Genomic DNA, 20,478 nt, shown 5'->3' on the forward strand with positions numbered 1-20,478 from the left:
TATTTTTTTAAAAAATCAATAAAATTTAGAGAGAAACCAAGATGGCGGCATAGGTTAACACCGGAGTTTGCTGCCTCGAACAACCACTTCAAAAATACAACTAAAAGATGGAATGGACATCATCCAGAACCACAGGAAGGCTGGCTGAGTGGAAGTTCTACAACTAGGAGGAACCGAGAATCAGAGGAGGGGCAGTGCTGAAGTAAAATACTAAGGTGGGGAGTGCGTGCGGCGCGGGCTGGTGGCTGAGGGTGCGGTTGTCTGTTTCAATCCGGAGGGAGCCTCAGACTCTGAGCTCCAGATCCGGGCGAGTCTCTAGGGACCCAGACTCAAACGGGAGAAGCAGGACTGTCTGGCTACGGTCCCTCCGAGGTTTGCAGCTGTTGCTGGGACAGAGAGGCAGAGCCCCTGGGGACGGACTGAGAGCAGCCATAACTGCTCCCTCCTCCAGCCTGTTGATCCCGTGGGACCCACCCCACCCAAGCCTTGCACAGAGGCATTTGCCGGATAGCCTCAGGCAAAGGCTAGATTAGCACCTCCCTAGAGGACACAAGTTCTTCCACTGCAGACACAGCTGATTATCACAGCCAGTTGGCCTGGAGGTCAAATCCCTCTAGTATTAACTACAACAATCAAGGCTTAACTACAACAAGACTGCGCACAAAGACCACTAGGGGGTATACCAAGAAAGCGTAAAAAATGCGGAGACAAAGAAACAGGACAAAACTATCAAGGGAAGATACTGAGTTCAGAACCACACTTTTGAGGTCTCTCAAGAGGCTTCTAGAGTCTGTCGATAAACTTGATGAGATGTACAGGAAATCTAATGAGACCCTTGATGGTGTGATAAAGGACCATCTAGAAAGTAAGCATACACTGACTGAAATAAAGAATATTATACAGACTCCCAACAGCAGACCAGAGGAGCACAAGAATCAAGTCAAAGATTTGAAATGCGAAGAAGCAAAAAACACCCAACCGGAAAAGCAAAATGAAAAAAGAACCCAAAAATACAAAGATAGTGTAAGGAGCCTCTGGGACAGCTTCAAACGTACCAACATCAGAATTATAGGGGTACCAGAAGATGAGAGAGAGCAAGATATTGAAAACCTATTTGAAGAAATAATGACAGAAAACTTCCCCCACCTGGTGAAAGAAATAGACTTACAAGTCCAGGAAGCACAGAGAACCCCAAACAAAAGGAATCCAAAGAGGACCACACCAAGACACATCATAATTAAAATGCCAAGAGCAAAAGACAAAGAGAGACTCTTAAAAGCAGCAAGAGAAAGAAAGTCAGTTACCTACAAGGGAGTACCCATATGACTGTCAGCTGATTTCTCAACAGAAACTTTGCAGGCCAGAAGAAATATTCAAAGTGATGAATGCCAAGAACCTACAACCAAGATTACTTTATCCAGCAAAGCTATCATTCAGAAGTGAAGGTCAGATAAAGAGCTTCACAGATAAGGAAAAGCGAAAGGAGTTCATCACCACCAAACCAGTATTATATGAAATGCTGAAAGGTATCCTTTAAGAAGAGGAAGAAGAAGAAAAAGGTAAAGATACAAATTATGAACAACAAATATGCATCTATCAACAAGTGAATCTAAGAATCAAGTGAATAAATAACCTGATGTACAGAATGAACTGGTGATTATAATAGAATCAGGGACATAGAAAGGGAGTGGACTGACTATTCTTGGGGGGAAAAGGGGTGTGGGATATGCGGAAAGAGACTGGACAAAAATCCTGCACCTATGGATGAGGACAGTGGGTGGGGAGTGAAGGCGGAGGGTGGTGTGGGAGCTGGAAGGAGGGGAGTTTTGGGGGGGAAAAAAGAGGAACAAATGTAATAATCTGAACAATAAAGATTTAATTTAAAAAAATCAATAAAATTTAGAATTATATGCTTAAAATATTTAAAAATTCAAAGGTATAAATATTCTCTTTCCACAGTGGTCTTCCAGCCTTTGTTTCATTTCCAAAGTCAAACAAGGCTACCGGTTTTAGCATATCCTTCCAGAGATAGTCTGTATGCATACAAGCAAATGTGCTTTTTGTGTGTGTGTTGCTTATTTTACTTAGCAAATTTTTAAAAATATATTTTTATTGATTTCTGAGGAGAAGGGAGAGAGAGAGATAGAAACATCAATGATGAGAGAGAATCATTGATCGGCTGCCTTCTGCATGCCCCACACTGGGAATTAAGCCCACAACCCAGCATGTGCCCTGACTGGGAATCAAACCGTGACTTCCTGGTTAATAAGTCGACGCTCAACCACTGAGCCATGCTGGCTGGGCTGCAATTTTAATAATAAATTTTGAAGATGACTCCAGATAAAAATAAAGAGCCTCCTTATTTACTTAGGTTATTAACTCTTGCTATAAGGAATCAGCTGCAAGATTGAACAAGTATATCTACACAATAAACTTCTAGAAGTAGAATTGCTGGGTCAAAGCTTATGTGCATTTTAATTTTGACAAATATTGCCAAACTATTTGAAGGACATTTTTTTTCTTTTAAAGAATATTTCATTTTATTGATTTTAGAGAGAGACGAATGAAGAGGAGAGAGAGAGAAAGTGGGGGGAGACAGAGAGAGAGAGAAAGAAAGAAAGAAAGGAAGAAAGAAAGAAAGAAAGGAAGGAAGGAAGGAAGGAAGGAAGGAAGGAAGGAAGGAAGGAAGGAAGAAAGAAAGAAAGAAAGATCAATTAGTTGACACCTGCTGGCCCTCCAATGGGGACTGAGCCTGAAAGCTGGGCATGTGCCTGACCAGGAAACAATCCAGTGATCTGTTGGTTCATTGGTCGACACTCAACAACTGAGCCACACCGGCCGAGCTCCAAAATCTATTTCAACAATAACATCAGCGTTTATTGCTTCTCCTCAAGACAACTCAGTTGGTTAGTGTGTCTTTCTCCTAGGTCAAGTTTGCAGGTTCCGTGCCTGGTCAGGGCACAGACAGGAGTCAACCAATAAATGCAATGCTAAGTGCAACAAGAAATCTCTCTCTCTCTCTCTCTCTCTCTCTCTCAAAAATCATCAATTAAAAAATATAAGATACAGTAATTCCATTGGTAAATTACAATCACTATTTGGTCATGATTCTATAGGAAAATACAGAAAACAAATATTTACAACCTGGAATTGCATGGGATTCAATATGCTGAGTGAGAGAGGCCCGTCAGACAGACAAGTTATTCCAAGATTTTCCCTTCGATGTGGAATCTACAGAACAAAGTGAATGACCAAACACACTCCTAGGCACCAAGAACGAACTGATAGTCGTAGTGACCGGGCCTGGGGAGCCGGGAGGGGGGGCACTGCAACGCCCCTTAAGATGCACCCCCATCACACTTCCCAAATTAAAAATTAATCTGGTCAAAATGCCAACATTGGCCTAGTCTGAAATGCGCTGGTTTAAAATAGAAACCATGCCCTGTGTGTGAAGTGGGGCCAGGGGAACCCCTGGTTTCCACAGGATCTCAGAAAAGATGCACAGGGCACACACCCAGGACTTCTGAGACCAACCTCCGTGCATCCATCTGTGCATTTGTCCGCCGAACCATTCATCCACCCACCCACTCATCTATCCATCCCTCCATCCATGCATCGGTAATCACTCACTTCCAAATCCCAGGCCTCGGACGCCCTCACCCTACACACCGCCTGGCAGTCCAGACTGGGGAACTCTGTCTGAAGGACATTTTTAAAGGTTGTTCTTCAAGTGATTCAAAGAAACTCAGACATGGCTTACATTTAAATTTTTATTACAAATTGTGTTTTCATAAATAATAGAATGGAAAAAAACAACCCTGGAGGGTTTTGGGAAAAAAAAGAACAAGAATGGCATGATCACAACATGTCCCCAGTGGGCTGAGGACAGACTATGCTGAGTATGGTAAAAAGAGCCAAGCTGAGTGCAGCAACATGTAAAAAGGATTATACACCATGAACCAGTGGGGTTATTTCAGGAATCCAAGGTTGTCAGCTTGATTATCTACACTAATAAAAGAGAAAGATGCAAATTGACCATACCTTCACTATGCCCACCAGACAATCAGGAGTGAGTATACAAATTAACCCAACAAAGATTGTGGGTTAATTTGCATGCACAGGCACCAAGCAGCTGGTAGCTGGGCAGGACGCAGGCATTCTGCACTGCCCCAGCCACTCCAGGCTTCTGGGCAGCATGGGAAGGCAGAAAGGTGGCTCCATGCCCAAGTGAAGGTGGTGCCAGCAGCCAGGGGAAGGAAGGCCCATTCTTGCACGAATCTTCATGCATTGGGCCTCTAGTAGGATATAATGTCAATATACAAAAATCAATTGTATTTCTATAACTTTGGGTAAACAATCCAAAAACAAAATTGAGAAAACAAATCTGTTTATAATAGTGTCACATAGAAAAAAATACTTAGAAATAAATGTAATAAGATTGTAAGGCTTATACACTGAAAACTGAAAAACACTGTTAAAGAATGAAATAAATGGAAGAACCTCCCATGTTCATGTTTTAGAAGATTTAATATTGTGAAGATGACAATACTACTGAAATTGATCTACAGATTCAACACAATCCCTATCAAAATCCTACCTGTTTTGGCAACAACTAACAAGTTCATCCTAAAATTCATATGGAAATGCAGGGAACCTTAATAGCCAAAACAATTATGAAAAAGAAGAAGAAAGTTTGAGAAGTCACACCTCTTGATTTAAAACTTTCTACAAAGCTACAGTAATTAAGACAGTGTGCACTGGCATAAGAATAGGCATAAAGGTCGAGAACAGAGTTGAGAATCTAGAAATAAACCCAGGTGTCTTATGATCACCTGATTTCAATAAGTATGACAATACCATTTAATGGGGAAAGTAGAGTCTTTACAACAAATAGTACTGAGACAATTGGGTATCCATGTCCAAAAACATGAAGTTGGGTCCTTACCTCATACCATATACAAAAATTAACTCAAAATGGATCAAAGACCTAAATGTAAGAGCTAAAAATTTTTTAAAAATCTTAGAAATAGGTGTAAATCTCCACAACCTTGAATTAGGCAATGTTTCTTAAATATGACACTAAAAGCATAAGCAATACAAGGGAAAATATAAATGGATTTCATCAAAATTAATTTTGTTTCAAAGGAACCATCAAGAAAGTGAAATTCATCCCTCAGAATGGGATAGAGTATTTGCAAATCATATACCTGATAAGGTACTTATATCCAGAATATATAACAAACTTTTAAAACAATAATAAAAAGACAAATAATCTAATTTAAAAATATCTGCTCTGAAAAAAAGCACTTATCCAAAGAAAATGCACATATAGCCAAAAATCACATGAGGAGAGCTCGACATTCATCAAATCAATAAAGTGAGATACTACTTCATAGCCATTAGGATGACTATTATTTTTAAAAATGCAGAAAATAACAAGCATTGGTAAGAATGTACAGAAATTGGAACTCTTGAACACTACTAGTGGGAATGAAAATGTGCAGCTGCTTTGGAAACTAGCCTAGTAGCTCCTCAAAATATTAAATATAGAGTTATCATATAATCCAGTCCTTCCACCCAAGGGAAGTGAAAACATATGTTCACACAAAAGCTTACACATGACCGTTTATAGCAATATCCTATCTAATAATAGACAAACATGGTAATTGACCGTACCTTCGCTATGCCTCCCATTGGCTAATCAGTGCAATATGCAAATTAACCACCAACAAAGATGGTGGCTAATTTGCATACTGCAGGCAGGGAGGGCCAGCTCGAGCCACCATCCAGGCCCCCGTGTGCCGCCTAAGCCCCGCCCCCAGCCGGAACCACCGTGTGCAGCCCTGGGCCGCGGAGTCCCCGTGTGTGGTTCTGGGTGGAGGGGCTTGACGGCGCAAACATGCCGCCTAAGCCCCGTCCCCAGCCGGGACCCCCCGTGTGCGGTCCTGGGCAGCGGGGCTTGGTGGCTCAATCGGCCCGAGGAAGCCCTATTCTTGCAGGGGCTGCTGGGGGCCTGATCAGAAACACAAACCTGCAGGCCCGGCACCCAGCAGACCCAAGGCCAGCCACCGCGGTGCTGGGGCCTGATCGAAGACACAGATCTGCAGCCCCAGCACCCAGCAGTCCCAAGCCCTGCCATCAAGGTGCTGGGGCTGCTGGGGGTATCAGAGACACAAACCCACAGGCCCGGCACCCAGCAAATCCAAGGCCAGCCACCGCGGTGCTGGGGCTGTTGGAGGCCGGATGAGAGACACAACACACAGGAGGGCCTGGCACCCAGCAGACCCAAGCCCTGCCACCATGGCGCTGGGGCTGCTGGGGGCCGGATCAGAGGTACAAACCCGCAGGGGGACCCTGAACCCAGCAGCACCAAGCCCCACCACCACAGTGCTGGGGCTGCTGAGGGCAGGATCAGAGACACAAACCCTGCGAGTCCTGCACAGGACAGGTGCTCTGCTCCAGGTGAAGTGCTTTCCCTCCAACCCAGCTCTCCCTGGGAGTCTGTCATGGAGGGCGCTCTCCCTGGGAACCCGCAAATCCGCCTCTGGGGCGACTGTGCAGCAGCCACGCCTGGCGAGCCACGGAGAGGGTGACCTACCCATGCAGATGTATACGCTGGTGGAGGCCATGCAGCTGCCATGGTTGAAGTCGTCCTTGATGTAGGAGAGGGGGTAGTGGGGATCAGAGTCGGCCAGGTTGGCAATGGAACCCCAGCTCCCCACCGAATGACTAGAGCACACAGTCCTCAGTCACTTCCTGAGCAGCAGTCAGCCCCGACCGGGGATCAACCTGAAACCTAAGTAGGTGCCCTGGCAGAATGGAACCCAAACCTTTGCTGTAGCAAAGGAGCTCTGACCCACAGCAGGGGCCAGGGCAGCTGGCGAGTGCAGCGGTGGTGGCGGGAGCCTTCGCAGCAGCACTAAGGAGCAGCAAGCCAAGCAGTAGGAAGCAGCAAGCAGGTGGGCGGTAAGGAGGGAGGGGGTCCGGACTGCGAGAGGGCACAGGCCAGGCTAAGGGACCCCCCTCCCCCCCCCCCCCCCCCAGGCCCATCCCCAGTGCACGAATTTTGTGTACCGGGCCTCTAGTTACTTACAATAGCAAGAAGATATAAACAACACAAATGTACATTAACGGGTGAATGGATAACCATATGTGGCATATCCATTGTTGAAAACAAGGCAACAGGTCCAAAATGGACTTGCTCATGCTAAGCCCCAAGTCACCAAACCAACTTAACTGAATTATAGTTTCAGCTCCCCTAGAAATGGAATCAAACCAATCGTCGCCTGATCAGCACTATTTAAGTAATCTGCCTGGTAGACACCTGCTATTCCCTTAAGTAAAGTAACTTTGCAATAACCAACCTGCTTTTTTGCTAGTATAATTTCCTTATTCTCCCTCCCTTCTGCCTATAAAAGTCTTTCATTTTGTACAGCTCGTTGGAGCTCCTTTCTATCTGCTAGATTGAATACTTCCCAATTTAAATTAATTTTTGCTCAAATAAATTCAACACTTTCAATATGCCTCAATTTATCTTTTAGCACCATATGATGAAATATTACTTGGCCATAGAAAGGAATGAAGTACTGTCAGATGCTACAACATGGATGAACCTTGAAAGAAACCAGTTGCTAAAAAACAACATATTGCATGATTCTATTAATATGAAATGTATAGTACAGGCAATTCCATCGAGACAGAAAGTAGATAAGTGGTTATGAAGGGCTGGGGGGAGTGTGGTGGTGGGGCGTGGGTGATAGCTAGGAGCACAAGGCTTCTTTTGGATTTGATACGTAAAATGATGGTGGTGCATTTTGCACAATTTTGTGACTATACTAAAAACAAAAGCTATTGCATGTATACCTAAAGAGGTGAACTGTTTAATATATAGATTAAATTTCAATAAACTTGTTTACATGAAGAAAGAAAAATGAACCCTGTACCACACAACCGAGGTTTAACGCCTATTTCTGCTCTGACTGTGTGACTTTAGGAATATTAACTTGCCCATGCCTTAATCTCCCCATACATAAATAGAGATTATTAACAGTTCCCACCTCATAGGGTGGTCATAAGGATGAAGAGTCAATACATGAAAGAACTTAGAGCAGTATCTGGTAAAGAAAAACTCTTGTTATTTATACCCAAAGTATAAATTCCCAAGTCAGTACCTCTTCCTCATGACCTTGCGCTGTTTCTTTTCACGACTCGGGGCATGCTCAAACTGTTGGGTCTCCTTGTATTTATGTTTTTAATATGTCTTTATTGATTTTATAGAGAGCGGAAAGGAGAGGGAGAGAGAGACAGAAACATGTATGAGAACCATCCATTGGATGCCTCCGGTACACCCACACTGAGGATGGAGCCTGAAACCCGGGCAGTGCCCTGACCGGTTTTGCTCCTCAAAATATTAAATATAGAGTTATCAACCGGCGACCTGTTGGAGGGGCCGCACTCAAAACCGGAGCCACAGGCCGGGCGGGCTATTGGGTCTTCTTTTACAGAACTCTGGGGGAGTGGAAACAAAACACGTCTGAGAGCTCAAGCGTTTTCATTCCGGACTTAATGTCTTCTTTTGTAAGCAAACGCCTTTCGCCTAGTTTGACCCTCTAGACTGCCCGTTCTTTTCGCCTCAGCGCGCCTGCGCGAAGCTGCGTGCCCTTTCGTCTCAGCGCGTCCACTGCTCTCGCAATGGCGGCTCGCGGCGTGGGCCTGTTGAGCCGCTTGTCCATGTGCACTCAGAGAAGTCAAGTCCTGCGTCCCATCCACAGGCGGCTGAATTGCCCAGGAACCGTGGCCGCAGACGCCAGGGGGGAACAGCCGTCCTCGGGGAGCTCGGAGACAGGTGATGGCGCCGTGTCCCCGGTTTGCTCTGTAGCCCGGTCCGCCGCGGGCGGGGAAGGGGGAAGAGACTGGGATCGCGGGCGAACGCGTGGCCCGTGGGATCGGCCGTGGAACCGAGGGTGAGGCTGCGTCCTGTGCTCCTGACACCCCCGGGGGACCTAGGGCTGCCCCGGTGGCTCGTGGCGTGGGGTGTGTGGCCTTCTTTTCTCTGCGGACTCCTGTGCGCCGCAATGGAATTGCTTAAACCTCTCAAGTTCAGGTCAAGAACACAACTTGCTAGTATTTTACAATCTGGCGAAATAATATTCCCAATGATAACGTAGGTGCCACCTACCAGTCAGGTACTTCATGACTCACAGGTGTTTCTGATTTTGATACGAATTGCTGATGGAGGCCAAGTGTAGTGAAGTCTTGATGAATAACCACGATCCTGGCTCCCAACTGTAGGGCTCTGCCGGTGAAGTCCGCTGCCGTTGACTTGGTGATTTTATCCGTTGTGAGCAAAATAAATCTGGTAGCAGATAGGCATTCACTGGAACAGGCTATTTATTGCCCTGAAGGCGTTCTACATTTTATGGGCTTGTGTATGGACAAGCCCACGGTTATTGAACCCCTCTGTGGTCCAAGAATTGTGTGCATGTTTACAGTCCTTAAAACAGTCTAGCAAGAAATGTGTCAGTGGACCCGTTTTACAGACGTGGCACGAGACTCGAAGAGCTGAATGACTTGTGCAGTGTCACGGAGCTGAGTTTAGACCTCAAGTGGAGCGGTAAACAAAACGTGTTGATTTCTTCTATTTCTTGGAGCTCTAGTTTTAAGATATGAAATTGTTTCTGGGAGCAGTTCTGAAGCAGGCTAAACAAGCAAAGTTTTTTCCCCATAAAATAAATGATAGGCTTGCTCTCCCCATCAGACTGTATGGACAGGGAGAAATATTACTTAATATGACGTTTCATTGGAATACTGATTGGATTGGACTTAGAAGCTGCTTGTGTTAAAAATTCTTAAGGAACTCTGGAAATTTAAGGATTATGCCAAACAAGCTATTATAATTTAACATCTGTATAGTGGTTTAAATTTCAGAGTATTTTCATGTGCTCTGAAAAATAAAACTCTTTAAAGTAGATGTGGAAGGAATTATTATTACTTTATTTGATAGATGAGGAAATAGACTAGTCCAAGTGGCTAATTCAAAATTACCCAGCTGTTCAGTAGCTAAGATAAGAATAAAACCTTCTGATTCCAAGACTACTCACTTAACACAGCTTTATTGTTTTTCTTAGGAAATGTGTTTCATTTTGTATCATTAGGATAATATAACTGGCTAAGCACTCAGGGACAGTATAAAATCCTCATTTGAATTTCTTCTTCAGTTTTAAAAAGAGAAGGTAACTACACCTTATACTCACTTAGAAGCATATAATTTTGTAATTGAAAGGATTAATTCAGTTTTTTACTCAGTGTGAAAACTCATTGCCAGAACATTCCTAGTAATATTTTCTAGTAACAAGGAGGACACTGTTTCATAAATCAGGCAATTTCATTTTTGGTCAACCTCTAATGGTTGAAAAATGTTTAAAATAGGCTAAAATCGACTAATTTCCCATTTCCACGATAATCTTAGTTTTAACATAGCTTTCATGTGAGTAGTAGAAAGAAATCTTATTTAAGAATAAGAATTATGTAGTATATTATTCAGGATTCTTGGGTGCAGGTGACAGAAGCTAATTTAAATGATCTTCAGTAGAAAAGGGAGGAATACCAACCCATGTAACCAAACTCCAGAAAAATACATAGCTGCTTTAAGGTTGACTGGATGGATGTGGTCAGTGTGAGGTATTTTTTCCTCAGCTGTTGTTTGGTGGCTTCATTATCTCAGGTTCTTCTATTTGGGGATGTGGATGGTGGGGAGCATGGCCACCAGTAGCTTCATGTCCCTGTGCTCATAGCTTTCTTCAAAGGGAAGAATGAAAATAATCTTTCACCTGAATTTGAAAAATTCTAAGAAAGAGCTTTTGATTGATCTATGAGGATGTCTTGGAATTTGCTGAAATCAAAGTATAGTGTGTTTACAGTATTTCCTTTATTAGTTTTATTAAAATATATTTTTATTTATTTCAGAGAGGAAGGGAGAGGGAGAGAGAGAATCACTGATTGGTTGCTTCCTGCGCGACCCCCTCTCACCTTCCCACTGGGGACCAGACCCATAACCTGGGTCTGTGCACTGACCCGGAATTAAACCTAAACCGTGACCTCCTGGCTCATAGGTCATAGGTCAGTACTCAACCACTAAGCCATGCTGGCCAGGCTGTCTTTTAGTTTTATAATAATCTTTTGAAAGAATATGATGTTAAAAGCCTCTTGATTTCCATACATCCGTTACATTTTCCATTTAATCTCTTTGCAATTTTTTGGAGGGTGTTGTTACTAGACATGGTGAATTATAATCTCTAGATTATACCATTCCAGATTTTTAGAAGAAGCACTTTTAAGTCATCCAACTATAAGTTAAATATTTTGGATTAAAAAATGAATTCCTAAGATTCAGTGTTTGACTTTAACTTAAATGATTTTCTTTCTCTTTATATTTGGTTCACTTGTTGATCTTTTCTTTGTGGTCAGTGGATTAGTAGTATTTAATTCTTGACCATCACAGCTCTTATTTTCTTTATTTCCTGTGATTGTAAACCCCTAACCTCTAGAGTGGTTGTTAATAAAAAATTTTTTTACCCTCTTTCTTTAATAAAATTGTCATGAGCTCTTTATGAGCAGCAACTAGGTTTTAAATTCTTTGATTTCCCTGAGCACATGATAGTTGATAATTGTTAATTGTTTAAGCCTAATCCAGACCCTTGACAAAGAAAAACTGTAATAACTTAGTTCACTATATTAAATTTCTAACCTTATTGTCTTAGTAAACTCAAGCTTATAATAATTTCAGGCTGTGGAATGTTACAATTTACACAGATTTTGTATGTGTGTATTTGTGGAAATGTCAAATGAGTGACTTTACTTTCCTGGTTTTGCTTTTAAAATCCTGTGGAACTCTTTTTAGCACTATGCATTGAATATAGTAAATCAAAACAACCCTAGCTGGTTTGGCTCAGTGGATAGAGCATAGGACTGCAGACCAAAGGGTCCTGGGTTCGATTCTGGTCAAGGACAGTACCTTACCTCAGTTGGGTTGCAGGCTCCTCCCCAGCCCAGGCCCTGGTCAGTCGTAACCAATGGATGTGTTTCTCTCACATCAATATTTCTCTGTCTTTCCCTCTCTCTTCCACTCTCTCTAAAGATAAGTGGGAAAATATCTTTGGGTAAGGATCAAAAAAAATAAAAACAAAGTGGACAGTTGAAACACTTAAAAAAATTTATTGATTGATTTTAGAGAGGTGAGGGCAGAGAGAGAGAGAGAAACATCGATTTGTTGTTCCACTTATTTATGTAGTCATTGATTCTTGTATGTGTCCTGACCAGGGATTGAACCCACAACCTTGGTGTATTGGGATAGTGCTCTAATCAACTGAGCTATCTGGACAGGGTGGAAAGTGGGCAGTTTTAATGATAGTCACAAGAAAAATGGTACAATGAAAATTGAAGTAGTATAGCTTCATCCTTAGAAGAGAAGAAGATGAGGTTAGGATAATGTTGGTTTTAGTTAGAAACAAAATTTTTATGTACTTGATCAAAATATACTTTTAAGTTTTATACATGTTAGAATTGGTTTTGTCTCATTCATAGGCTCGGAAGACAGGACTCCCAAAAAGAGATTCTCTGAGGTGCAAAAAGAAAGACGAGAACAGGCACAGCGGACTATTTTAATACTTTGCCCAAATAAAATCAGTGAAAAAAAGTTTCTCAAGTATTTATCCCAACATGGACCTATAAATAATCATTTCTTCTTTGAAAGCTTTGTAAGTATTTGAAAAACAATAAACTTACTATTTTTATTTCTAGCTCTTTTGCCTCTTTGCATGTGGTAAAGTTAAGTTCTCTTTGGCTATTCTACATTTTTCTTTATTTAAATTTCTCTAAGAGATTTATGCTTGAGATATGAGAATAGAACTCCTTATAGGAGGATTACAGAATTATAAGCAATTCTGTAATTGCTTATAATTGAAGGATTTCATTATTTGAATACTTCAAATAATCCCATTATCTTAGGGATAAAGAACAGTAGGAGGGATCTTTGTTTTGCCTTTTAATTTTCTATTTTAGCATTCTTTTCAGCTTCTCTTGACTATTATCACTTTATAATAATGTTTTTTCTTATCTGTTTATAATGATTAAAACCAATGCTCCTGTTAGAAGCATATCATTTTTAAATTTTAAAAATTAATATTTTCTCACCTTATAATAATTGCTTTGAAATATGAACTAAAATATTACTGTGGTAAACACATCATTTTGAAATGTGTTCTATTTTTATGTTTTTGATATAGGGTCTTTATGCTGTTGTAGAATTCTGTCAAAAGGAAAGTGTAGCTTCATTGCAGAATTTAACTCGTACTCCAAGCATGGGCACAGAGGCTGCAATTCCATTCAGATCACGTTTCTTCAATTTAAAGTTGAAGAATTCATCAAACGAGACTTCCGAACAGTCATGTATACCATGCTGTAATCAATCGCCTCCTTCAAGCAAGAAGCTCTTTGAATTACTTTGTGATGCTGAAAGTGTAAGTTTATAGATATAGTTACCCAACTTTAAAAAATATGTTTGCATTATTTTATATAAGTTCTTATTATTAAATATTCAAACTACAGAATATGTTGAGTGAAAAATACAAGTAATTCTTCCCCACTCCCTGACCCCATACCCAATTTGTACTCCTCAGAAATAACCATATTCTTCCAAAGTTTTCGGCTTTCTTTCTCTTGTCAACAAAATGATAAATTTATACGTGGCATTGTTCTCCAAATTTTAAAATATCTCTTTTCTGGTTTTATCTCTTTTGTTTCTGCTCTAATAATGTTTATGTTAGTTTTGTTTTTTCTTAGATTTATCAAAATTTTAGCTAGTTTAGTAGTCCCTTCAAAGAATCAGTTCATAGTTTTATTTATAACAATAATATTGTGTGGTTTGATTTTCTAATTTTAAAAATTTTACTTTTAACCTTTTATATTTCCTTTGCTTTTATTTATTTATTTTTTGAGTTGAATGCTTCAGTTTATTCTTAATATTATTTTCAAATATGGGCATTTAAGGCTATGATTTGTATTTTAAGTATTTAATTCCAGTGTACACCTGCAAAATGTAATCATTTTAGCAGCAGTCATATATATGTGTATATGTATGACTGATGATAATCATGTCTATATACACACATCATATACTAGAATATGGTGTGTGTATATATATATATATATATATATGATTGTTATTTTAGGGAACATAGATCTTGGGCCTTTATTACTTGAAGCATTGCTTATTTCTGGTGTTTCTTGCTTTTAACATTAGTTCTTCTGTCCTCCCAACTTTTTAAAAAATGTCCATCTTTTTTATTGTTTTTGACTTCCTCTTCTGGAGCATTTTACTATTTTCATTTTCCTAAGAAAATACTTTGTACTCATTGCTAAGAAAAGTAGTAGTTTTAATTCTGGTTAACTTTTATTTTGCTGATGTCATTATTTCTCAGTGCTTTTTTATGGGTATTTTAAAAAATCTCTTTTAAGGTTGAAGAAAAAAGATTTCGTATTTTTAAGGTAGGTCTCCAAAACCATCTCTAGAAGTATAATGACAGTTTCTTTATATGACCTGTATATTTTCTATGTTTTGTTGTTTTTGTTTTGGCCAGCTAGATAGATGATCAGCTGAACACACTCCTGAAGGAGTTCCAGCTCACAGAGGAGAACACGAAGCTCCGCTATCTCACCTGTTCTCTTATTGAAGACATAGCGGCTGCATATTTTCCAGACTGTGCAGTCAGACCTTTTGGCTCTTCAGTGAACAGTTTTGGGAAATTAGGATGTGATTTGGATATGTTTTTGGATCTAGATGAAATTGGAAAATTCAATGCTCACAAGGTAATTATATATCTTTAGATCACTAAAATTGATATAATAGAAAAGTAAAGAAAATCTTTTAAATAAATTATAACTGTTGATTTCTAAAGTCAAGAGTACATACTTGGGTTGCGGGTTCGATCCCCGGCCCCGGTTGGGGCATGTGCAGGAGGCAACCAATTGATGTGCCTCTCTCACATTGGTGTTTCTTCTCTCTCCCTCCCTCTCTCTCCTTCTCCCTTCCCTCCCCCTCTATCTTCCTATCTTCCTTTCACTCTCTCTAAAAAAATAAATGGAAAAAATATCCTTGGGTTAGGATTAACAACAACAAAAAAAGAATATGGTCTATTTGATATTGATTCTTTGGAATTGTAAAGTCTTTCTTTGTATTTGTCTAATATGTGATCATTTTTTTGGTGAATATTCTATACCTGTGTAATAAAATGGTTCAAGAGTTCAGAAATTCTTTGGAGAGGCTAACATTACTTATTGTATTCAAATTATCTGTATTTTTAAAAAAATATATTTTTATTGATTTCAGAGAGAGATAGAAACATCACTGATGAGAGAGAATCATCGATTGACTGCCTCCTGCATACCCCACAGTGGGATTGAGCCCACAAACTAGGCACATGCCCTTGACTCGAATCGAACCCAGTTCCTTGCAGTCTGCAGGCCGATGCTCTATCCACTGAGCCAAACTGGCTAGGGCCAAATTATCTGTATCTTAACTAGTTTCTTATCTGTGTGAAATAGTTATTGAAATGTATTTTTTAAAAAAATATATTATTGATTTCAGAGAGGAAAGGGGAGGGAGGGAGGGAGGGAAGGAAGGGAGAGAGAGAGAGAAACATCAATGATGAGAGAGAATCATTGATCACTGCCTCCTGCACACCCCACACTGGGGATCAAGCCCGCAACCTGGACATATGCCCTTACTGAGAATCAACCTTGACTGCTGGTCCTTAAGTCCACACTTTACCACTGAGCCATGCTGGCCAGGCTTGAAATATTTTTATTTATTTATTTATTTACTAAAATTTTTGTTGATTTCAGAGAGGAAGGGAGGAGAGAGATAGAAACATCAGGGATGAGAGAGAATCATTGATTGGCTGCCTCCTGCATGTCCCCCACCGGGGATCGAGCCCACAACCTGGGCATGTGCCCTGACCGGGAATCGAACCCAGTGACCTCCTAGTCCTGTGGTCGGCAAACTGTGGCTCTCGAGCCACATGTGGCTCTTTGGCCCCTTCACTGTGGCTCTTCCACAAAATTCCACGTGGGGGTGCACGTACAGTGCGATTGAAACTTCATGGCCCATGTGCAGAAGTCGGTTTTCGGCCTGGGCGAGTCTATTTTGAAGAAGTACTGTTGATATTTGGCTCTGTTGACTAATGAGTTTGCCGACCACTGTCCTTAGTCCATAGGTCAATGTACAACCACTGAGCCACACTGGCCTGCCTAAAATATTTTTTAAATCTCATGATGTTTGGCTTTGTTAACGTCTCCTTTAAGAATTCCTTTGATTTTTGTTTTATTCAATGCTATGTTAGATACATATAGGTATATGATTTGTTATATCTTTTTATTAGGTTTATTTATTATTAAACTAGAGGCCCGGTGCACAAAATTCATGCATGGATAGGGTCCCTAGGCTTGGCTGACAATCAGGGTCGATTGGGGCCTTCCAGCTGCTGGCTGGAGACTTCCTTTGTTCCAAGCTGCCCCCTGGTGGTCAGCGCAAGTCATAGCGAGCGATCGAACTCCTGGTCAGTTGAACTCCCAAGGAGACACTTTGCATATTAGACTTTTATATATGTAGATTATGTCCTTTATCTCTAAGTGCTTTTTTCTTAAATTTTGTTTGTTTAGATGGCCACTTGCTATTTGCCTCACATATCTTCTTTTATATCTTTCTTTTCAGCCTTTATATAGTTACATTTGGGGTATGTCTCATAAATAGCAAATCACTAAATTTTATGCTTTTACTCAAATCTGCAAATTTTTAGTTCAATGTATTTGTTGATTATTAATGATAATTTTTGGATTAATTTCTATTTCTTATTTTCTACTTTTTATGCTTTTTTGTTACTTTTCACTCTCTTTCTTGCCTCCTGTTGTTGGATTAATGCTTTCTTTATTCCTGCTTCCTAACCCTTTTTCTCTTATAGTTTAGAATTTATGTATTTCATTCATATTCTTATTAACCTCCATGTCTAACAGAGTAAAGTTAACCAGTATATCTGCCATTCTCCCAAACAATGTAAGGGATGTGTTAATTTAATTACAACTTTGCAGAGGTGTCTTGTGTTTTTATAAAACGTTAGATTTTTTTTTTGTCCTGGCTGGTTTTGCTCAGTGGATAGAGCGTTGGCCTTGAACTGAAAGGTCCCAGGTTCAATTCCAGTCAAGGGCACATGCCCAGGTTACAGGCTTGATCCCCAGTTGGGGCATGCAGGAGGCAGCTAATCAATGATTCTCTCTCATCATTGATGTTTCTATCTCTTCCCCTCCCTTCCTCTCTGAAATCAATAAAAAAATATTTTTTAAAAAATATTTTTTTAACTCTTTTTTTATGTATTTCAAACTATCAGTCATCTCTTTGTGGATGTCCAGTTGACACTTCAGACTTAACATTTTGAAAACAAAACTTATTTTTATCTCTTGCAAATATTCTTTACACATTTTTATAAATGTTCTTATATATGTTTCATGTTAATTACAGTATTTTAGCTTTCTTGACATTTGTTCTTTTTTCTTCTTTTGTTAATCCTCATCTGAGGATATTTTTTCCATTGATTTTCTTTAATGTATTTTTATTGATTTCAGAGAGGCAGGGAGAAGGAGGGAGAAATAGAAACATCCATGATGAGAGGGAGTCATTGATTGGCTGCCTCCTGCATGTCCCCTACTGGGGATTGAGCCCACACCCAGGCATGTGCCCTTAACTGGAATTGAACCCAGGACCCTTCAGTCCACAGGCCAATGCGCTATTAACTGAGCAAGACCTGTTAGGGCTTTCCATTGATTTTTAGAGAGAGTGGAATGGAGAGAGGGTGGGGGAGGGAAAGGAGAGAGAGAGAGAGAGAGAGAGAGACATCAATGTGAGAGACACATTGATTGGTTGCCTCCCACACATGCCCCAACTGGGCCAGGGATTGAACCTGCAACCAAGGTACAACCGGAATTGAGCCTGGTACCCTTTGGTCCTCAGTCCGACGCTCTATCCACTGACCCAAACAAGCTAGGGCCAGGCCATCTTACTTAATTCTGCTTCTAAGTTTACTTTTATGTTCACCTCTTCATTTAGATCCTCAAAACTATAGTCACATAGTCCCTTAGAAACTCTCACTTAGATTATTGTCAAAGCATCCTGCTCTCTACCTCATTTCTTGTGTCATACTTTGGTATTCTAACCTTCAGTCTGTACTAGAGGTCTTAAACACAAGGTTGGGTCTTCTCACAAACCTAGAACGGCTCATCTCTTTAGCATAATATTGAAATGATCTACCTCTTAATTAATTTTACAAATCATTTATCATGACATTTTCATGCCTAGTTTTCCACTTAACTAACAATTATAATTTTCATACTTTTAGAATATGAGTAGTAACCAAACACTCTTTCAGAGAGGATTGCTCTTTTCCTCCATTCCCTGACTGTCATTTCTAACCGTGTTCAAGGCCTAGTTCTGACACTGCCATCTTGAAACCATCCTTGATTTTTTTTTCTCCAGTCTTCTCTGTTGTAGTATCTTGCTTGTGTTCCGTAAATCCCATGTTATATTTAGTTAGTGGTTGAGTATGTCTTACTATATCATAACCTTGATATAGGACAGGAACCATGTCTGATCATTTTTTTTTATCCCACATAGTATCTGGCATACTTAATATGCTCAGTATATACTTACTGAATTGAAAGAATAGGAAACACTTGGAAATGAATGGTTGTCTTTTACTAACATGTATTTGAAATTACATTAAGTTTCTGGCAAAGACATTCCAATTGTGTTAGGCTATCTATATAATAAAAGGGTAATATGCAAATTGACCCTAATGGCAGAACGACTGGGAAGGACTGGTTGCTATGATGCGCACTGACTACCAGGGGGCAGACGCTCAATGCAGGAGCTGCTCCCTGGTGGTCAATGCTCTCCCATGGGGAGCTCCGCTCAGCCACAAGCTGGGCTGACAGCTGCGAGATATCCTCGGCAACGCTAAGGATGTCTGACTAACAGGGAGCGGGCCTAAGCCGGCAAGTGGACATCCCCTGAGGGATCCCGGACTACGAGAGGGCACAGGCCAGGCTGAGGGACACATCCGCCCCTCCCCCCCCAGTGCACAAATTTTCATGCACTGGGCCTCTAGTTTTAAATAAAAGACTTCAATGTTTAATCAAGGTGCATAGTAATGTGTTGTAATAGTTGAAAGCCAAGGAGCCAGACTGTAGAAGAAATTCTACTTCCTAGCTATATGATCCTGGGTAAGTTACTTCCATTTCTGTGCCTCAAATGTGCTAGCTGTAAAATTGGAACATTACTGTAGTGCTTGAGGGGATTGATTGCACTAATATATGTGGAACACAGGACAGTACTTAGCACTTAATAAATGTTCAAATGTTGACCACCATCAGCAGTGGTGGTATTATTTTATTACTAGAGGCCCGGTGCACAAAATTCATGCACTGGGTGGGGGGAATCCCTCAGCCCGGCCTGCGCCCTCTTACAGTCCGGGAGCCATCAGTCGGACATCCTTAGCGCTGCCTCAGAGGCAGGAGAGGCTCCTGCCACTGCCGCTGTACTCGTCAGCCATGAGCCTGGCTTCTGGCTGAGCAGCGCTCCCCCTATGGGAGCACACTGACCACCAGGGGGCAGCTCCTGTGTTGAGCGGGATCGGGTCGAAACCGGCTCTCCAACATCCCCCAAGGAGTCCCAGATTGCGAGAGGGCACAGGCTAAGCCAAGGGACCCCACCAGTGCACTATTGGGGCTGAGGAGGGACACGGGAGGTTGGCCAGCCAGGGAGGAACTGCGAGAAGCTCTAGGGCATGTCCAGCCCATCTCACTCAGTCCTGATCAGCAGGATCCCGGCAGCAAACTAACTTACCAGTTGGAGTGTCTGCCCCCTGGTGGTCAGTGCACCTCATAGCGAGCAGTTGAGCGGCTTTAGCATAGCATTAGCATATTATGCTTTGATTGGTTGAACAGACAACCAGGCACTTAGCATATTAGGCTTTTATTATATAAGATTGTACAAGTAAGAAACACAAAATGTTCTGTTGGAAGCAGAGAAAGGAGTTGGAACCTTGTAGTTGGGTCTTAGGTTTCTGAAATATAGCTAGTACTTAGAAAATACATTAAAAGGTAGTGCCTCAGTCTCACCAAACAATTTGGCATTATTTTATATGTAGGTTTAACTTTGCAGTGTTGTTAAGAATGTGTACTTTGGAATATTTAACATAATAATTGCTTTACTAATATAAACATTAAATGAATTATAATGAAAAAAAGCACTTTTTAATTCATAACACATCTTTTTTGACTACTTCATGCAGTTGTGAACTCTCCTCCTTTTTACTTTCTAGTACTTTGTGGGTGTCTGAGTTGAGGGCAGTTAGGAGGAATATGTTAGACTCT

At 41.0% G+C, this 20,478-nt stretch overlaps 1 protein-coding gene across 1 annotated transcript in view; it reads left to right on the forward strand.

Annotated features, from left to right (window-relative positions):
• The first annotated feature begins 8,686 nt into the window (after positions 1-8,686).
• Positions 8,687-20,478, forward strand: part of MTPAP (mitochondrial poly(A) polymerase) — a 28,522-nt gene continuing 16,730 nt past the window's right edge. The window contains exons 1-4 of the mRNA XM_070428670.1: positions 8,687-8,845; positions 12,583-12,755; positions 13,284-13,517; positions 14,641-14,865. Coding sequence (XP_070284771.1) covers positions 8,692-8,845; positions 12,583-12,755; positions 13,284-13,517; positions 14,641-14,865 — 786 coding nt within the window. The 5' untranslated portion in view covers positions 8,687-8,691. The remainder of the gene's footprint in view (positions 8,846-12,582; positions 12,756-13,283; positions 13,518-14,640; positions 14,866-20,478) is intronic.

Source organism: Myotis yumanensis, unplaced genomic scaffold (assembly GCF_028538775.1).
Source record: "Myotis yumanensis isolate MYYU_CA2020_CCGP unplaced genomic scaffold, mMyoYum1.0.hap1 SCAF_1, whole genome shotgun sequence".
Lineage (NCBI taxonomy): Eukaryota > Metazoa > Chordata > Mammalia > Chiroptera > Vespertilionidae > Myotis > Myotis yumanensis.